This window comes from Chenopodium album, chromosome 14 (assembly GCF_948465745.1).
Source record: "Chenopodium album chromosome 14, dcCheAlbu1.1, whole genome shotgun sequence".
NCBI lineage: Eukaryota > Viridiplantae > Streptophyta > Magnoliopsida > Caryophyllales > Amaranthaceae > Chenopodium > Chenopodium album.
Genome location: NC_137847.1, coordinates 14,566,140 through 14,576,035, shown reverse-complemented (window position 1 = coordinate 14,576,035; position 9,896 = coordinate 14,566,140). Strand labels below are relative to the sequence as shown.

At 34.5% G+C, this 9,896-nt stretch overlaps 1 protein-coding gene across 1 annotated transcript; it reads left to right on the top strand.

Annotated features, from left to right (window-relative positions):
• Window positions 1–1,050: 1,050 nt before the first annotated feature.
• LOC145578984 (mitochondrial carrier protein CoAc2-like) lies at window positions 1,051–8,302 on the top strand. The gene is made up of 7 exons (XM_081636278.1): window positions 1,051–1,280; window positions 6,036–6,121; window positions 6,896–7,103; window positions 7,230–7,356; window positions 7,439–7,623; window positions 7,728–7,844; window positions 7,959–8,302. The coding sequence occupies exons 1-7, from the start codon at window positions 1,134–1,136 to the stop codon at window positions 8,094–8,096; spliced, it is 1,008 nt and encodes a 335-aa protein (XP_081492404.1). The 5' UTR covers window positions 1,051–1,133; the 3' UTR covers window positions 8,097–8,302.
• The last annotated feature ends 1,594 nt before the right edge of the window (window positions 8,303–9,896 follow it).

The window sequence follows — 9,896 nt, the reverse complement described above, 5'->3', positions numbered from 1 at the left end:
TTTGAATTTTAATTACTATATTTTAAAAATCAAACATGGCTAAGAAATTATCTACTCGTAAGGGCTTGCTCTTTTTTTTTTTTTTAGGAAATTGTAAAGGCTTGTTTAATTCACCTTATTTTTGTGTATTTGATCTGATCTGGTCTGGTCTGAACTGATCTGATTGTCTGATTTAACCAAAATTTGAGCTTATGTGTATGATAATTTGTAAGGAAAAAAATATATTAAGTGGGTTCTTATTAGATTCGTAATAATATGTACTTTATTAATATGTAATTTTCATAATTTTTTTCATTGCCAAATTTAATATATGCAGCGATAAAGTACCACACATAAACAATAAAGAAGTAAAAATAAGTTGAACTAAACAAAGCCTAAGGGCCTGTTCAGTTCAGCTTAATTTCAGTTCACTTCAATTCAGTTCAATTCAGTTAAATCAATTCCTAATTTCCTTCTCTAATAAATACTCCCTCCGTTTTTTTTTATTTGTATCACTTTCCTTTTTGAGGTGTTTTTTTTAAATGCATCACTTGTATATTTGGTAATTTTATATTATATTTTATAATTTCTCTCTCTTATTTTAAACCCCACTCAACTTATTTTATCCTTTCTCTCTTTTCCATGGTCCCCACTAAAATAATAAAAATATCTATCCTCTCTCACATACTTTCTCTTTCATGGTCCCCATCTTACTTTTACTATAATAATTTATTCACCCACTTACAATATATTATATTACTCACCTAAAACTTTGTGCAGTTCAAAGTGACGCAAATAAAAAAAAACGGAGGGAATAGTTCAATTCAGTTTAGTTTAGCGCCAATCAATTCAATTTAGTTAAATTGTTTTCAATAAATTGGAACAACCCCTAAGTGAACAACTTAAATAAAAATGGAGGGAGTATTTGATGCGTAATGGCGTACGTAATAAGTTAATAACCATGGCGCAAGCCTAAAAAATTTCCTTACCTCCAATTTCAGATTTTAAAATCAATTTTATTCTTTGAAAATGTTCTATTCTTCAAAAAGTCAGATTCTCTCTGACTTTCCAAAACATATAAAACTACAAACCAACCATTGAACAGATAAAAAACAACCCATAATTCCTAACTCTCTTTGCAAACCACAATTTCAATGGCAAAGAGAGAGAATGGAATTTCCTTCGATGGAATCATTGGAGCTATGCCGGTTTTTGCCAAGGAGCTTATTGCCGGCGGTGTTGCCGGCGGCGTCGCTAAGTCTGCCGTAGCACCTCTTGAACGAATTAAGATTCTTTTTCAGGTGATTTTCCGATCTTCAATTACTTTTAATTTTGTGTTTTATTTCGATAATTTAGGGGTTTTAATTGTGAATTTTGCTTGATTTGAAGTTTGTTTGAGGTTATTTTTGATTTTATGATGAAATTAGTTTGTTATTGAGTATATGCTGGATCGCATTTATGCAAGTTAGGTTTGGATTGGTATTGGGTGATGTTTTTCTGGTTTTTAGATGATAATAGTCTTGAGGAAGTAATTAGGAAGATAATTAACTCGTTGAATGAAGTTTCATGGTATATGGTGAGAGCCGGGAAGCGCGAAAAGGATGTGTTTTGAAGGGATATAGTTAGAGGGCATGTTGTTCTGTGAATGAAGCTGTTGTCAGAATTAGGTATGGTAGATAATGAGAAGGAAGTGTAATTTGCTGATGAATTTTATGAGTTTTTATTGAAGGAGCTTAAGTTGTGTGCTACTTCAAGTCCTGATAAAATGGAAATTCATTGCTGAGATAAGGTCATGGTATAATGGTGAAGTTTTGGCTTGATTCATTATTTATGGTACAATGGAAAGATTGGAAACTATTGGTGTGTTGGTTGAAGTCTAAAGTAACTTGACAAATGGTGACTGCTGACTGATTGCAGGCATGGTATTAGTTGGGATGAGTATGATATTGGTGGGTGTTTTTCTAATGGTCGAGAGTAGTTAATGACTGCAAGTACATAGTAGAATTTACTTATTAAGCTTAATAGTGTAGAGAACCAATTGTAATTATCTTTGGTTTAGAGTTATTGGACTTACCACATACCCCTGTGTTGACTCGAATGAACAATACAAGAGGGGGGGGGGGGGTGAATTGTATTGTGGAGGAAGTGGGGTAATTTTTGCGGAATTCTAAAAGAAACTTAAACAAAAACTTTAAAGTGCAAGAGAGATTTTACGTGGAAAACTTCTTGGCCCTAATCAAGAAGAAAAACCACGACCACAAGGGATTTTAAACTCAATTCTTAATAATAATAGGGCAAACAACCTATTACAAATTAAGACTCTAAACTCAAGTTCCTCTACGAACTTAAGTTCCCCCTCAACTGATCCCTCAATCAGTTGAGCTCTCAAATCTCTCTCTTTCTCCTTGCTTCACTCAAAGCAATCTACACACTCTAGAGTTTACCCAAACTCTTCCCCAATACAACTCGAATTAAAACTCTAAGATGCTAAGTACAAAGACACTCAAGGACTTAAGTGGATTTTGACTCTTTTCGAAAAGCTTAGAAGATTGTAATGCTCAAGTGTGCTTTTCAAAATAGAAAACTAATTCTATTTATACTAGAGGAAATCAGTTGAAAACTCCCACGTCTGCCTTAACTCCCACTTCACCACAACTCCCATGAAACTAGGAAGTGCAGTTCGTGGAGGCTTGGGCAACAAGTTGAAGTATACTTAAGGAAGTGGTTTACTGCTTCCTTAAATTTCTCAACTTCCTTGACCAAGTAAAAGATCCGTTTAAAAAGAGTTTTCAAAGGAGATTTTACCAAGTCAGATTTTCCAAAATATTAGGATAAAATTAAAACAGAAAATCTTTAAGAAAATAGAATAGTTTAAAAGATAATTTTCCGAAAATAAAATAGAATCTTTTTAAACAAGGAAAATAAAATCTTTATAAACTGAAATTAAATCCACTTAAAATCCTATCAATAATCAAAGTACTTAACATATATACAAGAAGCCTAAAATAAATAATAAAGTTACAATAGACTTCTTGGAACTCAGTGAAGCTTCGACTCTGGAGCTTCAGTTCCTCACTCAAGGAACTTGGCTTCTGATTGTCTTCTATGCTCATCCAAAGCTCTTCCTTTGACCTTGTTCCATGCTCCATTCTGACTCTAGAACTTCGTTGCATATAAAACCTGTCAACACATCAAAGCTAATGGACAAATGTTAAAGCCCTTATGGGTTTGCTTAGGTTCCTTGAGTCATCATCAAAACTTAAGATCAACACCCTGTGGGGGTGGGGGGGTACTCGTGAAATACCATTTGGGAAGGCAGTTGGTCTCCATGGTTAGAGATATATCAGAGTCAGAGATATATCAGAGTCTTGAGGTGCTTATTTAGCAAATTAGCAGTCAGTAGGGTTGGCAAAAAACTCAGGAAAATCCAAACTGATATTTTAGGTTTAGCATCAACTTTTTTGTTAATTTTAAATAAATCAAAATCAAAATCAAAATCGAAGATGAACTGAAATACGAATGACCAAATATCACTTGTACATAGGCTAAACCGCCGTTGCTTTTGTGTGTGTTTGTTCTACATTTTATTTTGTATTTTATTCCCAGTAGCACCCCCTCCATATCAAGCACCACCTTTGCAACTGCCAATTACGAATTCACCATCACCACAATCACCAAGATGCCGACAACCAACAACTTCAATGATTTAATGAGTAACAACCAAACATCAAAAAAACAAAAAGAAGCCCCAAGTCCTCTGCCTCTACTCCCACCCTCAACCAAGTTACACCTCTGAACCAAGATTATATCCTCATTTCTGCTTCCTTTAGTAGAGAGGGAAAGAAATGCACCTAGGAGCATTGTTCAAGAGCTGACAAGGAAGAAAACATGTGTAGACAGAAGCTTCTTTTATCAACACTATTTTTTTTTTAAGGAAAAAGATTTGTAGGCAATACTTAGATAACAATAACCTAGAGGAAGGGTAGGCCCATAGTAGCCGTTGAATCTTCCCAAAAAGGTTGCGATTTTGAAACCTTGTTGGCTGTATTAGAACTTAAGGCTGAGAGTGCTAATCACTTACGCTAGGAGAGTAGAATGATGGAAGTGCTATTGTTCAAGAGTTTGTTACAGAAACGATAGCCGGGTAAATAAGGAAATTAGTAAGGAGTTTGTTATACATCTAGAGTGAAGGAAAAGCATGTTGGAGAATGTATAAAAACTAAAAAGGTGATGAAGACTCATATTATGGGCTTCCAGAGAACTAACCGCCAATGTCATTTTAGTAGTGGGAGAGAATTTACCTTTTGAAAGTGGTTGGTTATTGATTGATTACCTTAATTTATCGATATAATCCTAATTTAATTCACTATCTAAATTCTCTAAATTATTTTCCAATTATGTTATTCTGACAAGAAGTAGCAGAGATGATTGTGATAGTGAAATGAAGAACAGAGGTGGTAAAGGGAAGACAAATGACAATGAGAGTGAAGGGGGCAGGGGTGCAAATGTGCAATGGTGGGGGGAGAAGTGGTGTAGTTAGTATGGTGGGTGTTAAATATATAATACATATAAGTGAATCAATTTCTTATTGGAACACTTTCTTGATTTCTTTCCTTTTTTCCATTTTAAACTAAAGAGGCGTTAATGGTCTTACTCAACTCTACCAACTACTTTTTTAGTTTTTTGTTTATGAGAGTTAGGCTATGTTCTTTCGACTTATTTCAAGAACTTATTACCTGCCCTTGTTATCATTAAATCAAAGATACAAAAAAAGCAAAAAGAAAAACCATAGATCTTGTTATTTATGTTTGCTTTTTGCTGGAATTTATAAGATTTAAAATTATGATTATTAGATATTTGGAATTACATTAATACAAATCTAATAATTCAGGGTACAAGTATGGTCAAGTTCAAACAAACAATGAGATAAAATTAGATCAAACCAGACTTAAAAAAAATTGGGACCAATAGTCTTAGAGTACCTTACTGATCTTACTTACTTTTAGTTGATATTGAGTGGGTTCAGCTGAGTCGCAGTTATTTTATTGAAGGAGTGGGTGGTTGCACATGGCATATTGATTGACTCAGCACCTATACGATTTGTTTCCTTGAAAATATTCCGTTCTTTTGCAAGTTGTAGTCATTTTAGATAACTTTTTTTCGCTATTTAATCACCTGAATTATGCAAGGCCTTAAGGGTTCTCCATGGATGCTTTAGTCTTTCAGCTAGCTCCTACCTTCATCAGAATAGCTGAAATTAGCTGAGATTCGGTGAAGACATTTGTGGAGCCCATTCAAATATCAGATGGGTCCCCCTTTCCCACTTTCCAAAAGTAACTTCAAGCTAGTTTATGTGGAATGCATCACTGATTTAATTGACCAATCATTAATGACTAGAGTTAAATCCTTGTGTTTTTGACTAGGTGTTTGCCATGTTGGTGATCTTTGAATTCATTAGATTTTAAACTCCTCGATGAATCGGTGATGAGGGTCAATCTGAGGATATTGTCCTATCAAAATTAGGAATAAAGATGCCTTATATACCCTTGAATGAGACATGAGCTGAGATCAACTTTTAAGTTTCTCTTAAACATTATTTGATCTTAGGCCATCTGGCATATGTATAAAGTCCGTAGAAAAGAGTTCTGAACTCAATCACTAAAGCTTCACGAATAACGATAGCTTTATAATATAAGACTTTGGTCTAAATGAACCCAAAATTTTGATCAATTCGTAAGAAGAGATGGAATTCAATCTCTGAAGTCTATACATGCTATATGTAAATTCATTGTTTTTCTTCATAACTATTCTCTTGACGGCCTTAAAAATTATGATCTTTTGTCATACCTTCAAGCTTCTAAGTGAATTTGACTGGTATAACAATGAAGCTAGAATATATAACAAAAGATTATTATTTTGCACATCTACTAATTTGAAAAGTTCACAAAGAAAGCTAGAATGTATAACCAAGATCATTTTTTATTTTGCACATCTACTAATTCGAAAAGTTAATCTACATTTGACTATAATGTATATCGCCTTTTGTTGTTTTGCAGACAAGACAAGCAGAATTCAAAAGTATTGGTTTGAAAGGGTCAGTTACTAAAATAGCTAGAACAGAGGGAATACTCGGTTTCTACAGGTGGAAATTTTGATCCCAGATACATTTTACCAAGGGGGTAATACTTAGACAAACTCCAATTTTGTTTAAAATTTAAGTGAATTAGCTGTTCGCATGAACTTTTTGGCTCTATTTGGACTGGATTTAACTTTTATGAAAAAAACTTAAACATCAAGTTAGACTAGGATTCAAGATTTAGGATCCAAGTTTATGTTGAATATTTCGTCTTTGCTATTAGCAATTTTCGGTTTTTGAATTTGATATTCGTTTCATTGATTATATTGTTATTACTATCTCCTTTTCATATCATTTGCAACATTTGCCAAACATGGATGTTTCATATAATTCAACCAATGTTTTCTTTTCTTTTTGAGTTGTCATTTGTTCTGTATCTCTCTCCTCATCACACGTATCTCTATCTTTCTCTCTCTCCATTTAACCCTCAAAAACAAGTTTTGCCAAGAAGCCAATATTACAAGACTCAAATCAATGCAGGAGTGGACCGGGTTTTTTTTTTTTTTTTGGGGGGGGGGGGGGGGGGGGGGGAGGGATCTATGTAAAGTGAGAATAATTTTGAAATTCAGTTTGGGTATAACTATAGTATGAAACACTTAAATTTGGTTGACTTGACATAATCTGGGTTTAACTTGTTATTTAAAATTGAACCAATTTGGGTCGGGCATTGGAAATTTTTGTATCCCTGCATTACTGCCTCCTAACTATTTATACTAGCTGCGTGGGTTATGTTGTTACTTGGTAACAAAATACTTATAAGGGTGTTCTTGTCAACTTCAGAGGAAATGGGGCAAGTGTTGCACGAATTGTTCCTTATGCTGCGCTGCATTACATGGCATATGAGGAGTATAGGCGATGGATAATTCTTGCTTACCCTGATGTCTGGAAAGGCCCAGTGCTTGACCTTGTTGCAGGATCTTTTGCTGGTGGAACTGCTGTTCTTTTTACATATCCCCTTGATTTAGTGCGGACCAAGTTGGCTTATCAGGTAAACACATGGACAAACAGCTTATGGTTCTTTCCTTAGAAAATGTTCTATTGGTGTCTTGTTTCAACTTTCTTGGAAATGTTCTAGTATTCATAAAATGTCTCATAGTGGCTGAATATAGCACAGGTTGTTGGATCTTCCAATTTAAATGTTAAAGGCCTTATCCATCATGAACAATTGTATAAAGGAATACGTGACTGCTTTTCCATGACATTTAAAGAAGCTGGTTGGAAAGGTCTTTACCGGGGAGTAGGTGTGCTGTTTACATGAAACTGTGTGTTTAACTATGTCTACGTTCTATGGTCTTTTACTTACATGTTCTATTTCTTTATCAGCACCATCACTTTATGGTATATTCCCATACGCGGGATTAAAATTTTACTTCTATGAGGAGATGAAGAGGCATGTACCTGAAGAACACAAAAAAGATATATTGGTGAAATTGACATGTGGCTCTGTAGCTGGATTATTGGGCCAAACCTTCACATATCCTCTTGATGTTGTTAGGCGCCAAATGCAGGTAGTTCAGCTCTACCTTCTAGACTTCTGATGTGATATCTATAGATTTTTGTGGTTTAGATGTTATAGAACCCTAAAGGGCTGAAAAAAGGATTTATCTGACAGGTTGAGCGGATGTCTAATGCTAGTAATGCAAAGGGAACTTTACACACACTTGTCGCAATAGCTCGAGAGCAAGGCTGGAAGCATTTGTTCTCAGGGCTAAGTCTGAATTATTTGAAGGTAACCAACCAAGCTAGGGATCTCATCTAAATTTTTAATGCCTTCCAACACAAAATATGCTTTACTAAAGAGATATGTAGTTTACATGCATTGTCATTGACTTTTGTGCTTCAGGTTGTGCCCTCGGTGGCAATTGGCTTCACTGTGTATGATTCAATGAAATTGTTCCTGCAAGTTCCCTCACGAGATGAAGCCATTATTGAAGTGGCTTCCAGTCATACAACTAACCAAACATCATCCCTGCATTCTTAAAAGGGATTCATTAGATCATAATTATACACCGATTCAGTATAGCATTGTGTAATTCAATTTTATGTAGGTATCATTATTGAGTTCAGTTGTATATAAGAACTGTCTCATTATACTGCTTATTGTATCTAGTTTCCCAACATTCAAGTCATGAATGAATGTTTGGAATGAAGTGATAAGGATTTTTGCCCAGTGAAATGAAGTTATTAAAGATATTTCAATATAGTCTTCAAAAGTTTTACTTATTTTGGGAGTCTAATCTGGTGCAGATCTTTGCAGCATCTTCATTATTTGTAGGGAGTTTGAAGTAAATAAATTCAGTTGGATTCGTCCCGTATGTAGTTCAATAGATGCTACAGAGATTGTGCCTACCCTGAGAGGGTGCCAATTTATGCCAGGTTAATCAACCACTCATCCTCTTCTATATCAATATCATCAAAAAAAAAAAAAAAAAAAAAAAAAAAAAAAAAAAAAAAAAATCGGCTTTCATTATCGGTTTGTCTTAGTTAAAAGTTCAAACCTCCATATTGACTGATTTTGAGCCCTTTCTATTTGGACTTTAAAATTTTCCTGCTAACTAGGCTGTGCTTGGTTTAAAATAAACATTTTCTATTGAATTGCATGTATTATGGATTTATGGAAAGTAAAATGCAATGGAAATCAGACCTTCAACTTCATATTCATGTGTAGCTGAAGCAACAATGGAGAACAGCAATGCAGAAAATTCAATAGACAAAATCAAGCTGAATGGAAGCTTCAATGGAGGACATGGTCACCCCTACCCTTTGGGGTTGACCATACTCTTATTTCACCTTTTTTCTAACGGTTTTCGTTTTGATTTGGTGGCAAAGCCGCCGTCATCGTTAGTGGAAGGTGGTGTCAAATTTGTCGGTGAAAGATGATGTCGAAAATGTCAAAAGCGGTGGTAGTTGTGGTGTCAGTGGAAGAAGGAAGAAGGAAGAAGGCGGAGGAAGGAGATAACTGTATTGGAGGCTAAGCATTTGAGGAAGGTTGAAGATGTCGTTAACTTGAACAACATTAATATCATGTGTCAGGTATAATACTGTTCAAGTTATTTACAACTGAGAAAAGTTGATATTTCTTTAGATTCAATCAAAAGAATAAAAAAAAAAAAAGAAAAAAAAAGGACTTTCCATCCCTTTGGTATACATTTTTTCATTCAAACAAATTATATACATATATATAAAAAAAAGGAACACCCACAAATACAACTATCGTCATATCACAAATATGATCACGAGGAAAAAGATTAGTGGCACAATAGCAAGCCACAATGCTTAAAATGTCAAAATTTAGGCATTTGACAAAGAATTGTAGGTTCCCAAATGATGACCAAGCATCTTTATCATAAGTCGTCGTGGAAGAAAATTTATTCAAGAGAAGAAAATTCATCTAAGAATTATGAGTGAGATGTGCACCATGGAGGGAAGTGCTCCAAAGATTTTGGTTTTAGTGAGATGCATAAACAAATCAAATGTGTAGTTTATGTGAAGGGCATCACGAAATGAAAGAGATTTTTTCATAATGATCTTCACAAATTTAAAGCAAGGGGGTGTAGCTACTAGCTATACTTCAAATTATTTATAGTTAGTGGGTTATTCACATGATCACATCCCTTAGATGATTGCTAACTGAATTCATGCTAACCGAATTCAATATGATTGAGCTAACGTTTTAATGTGCTAGTGTACGTGCATTGTGGACTGTACTTTCTTCAATCGGATTATCTTGTATACATACGTAATAAGGTATTGGTCAAACTCTTTTGCTCATCTATAATTA

Bases quoted from the DNA above. Each gene is read 5' to 3' on its own strand.
- LOC145578984 (XM_081636278.1), top strand. From the start codon at position 1,134: ATGGCAAAGAGAGAGAATGGAATTTCCTTCGATGGAATCATTGGAGCT. The intron at 1,281-6,035 runs GTGATTTTCCGA...GTTGTTTTGCAG, and splicing joins GAATTAAGATTCTTTTTCAG to ACAAGACAAGCAGAATTCAA. The intron at 7,845-7,958 runs GTAACCAACCAA...TTTGTGCTTCAG, and splicing joins TAAGTCTGAATTATTTGAAG to GTTGTGCCCTCGGTGGCAAT.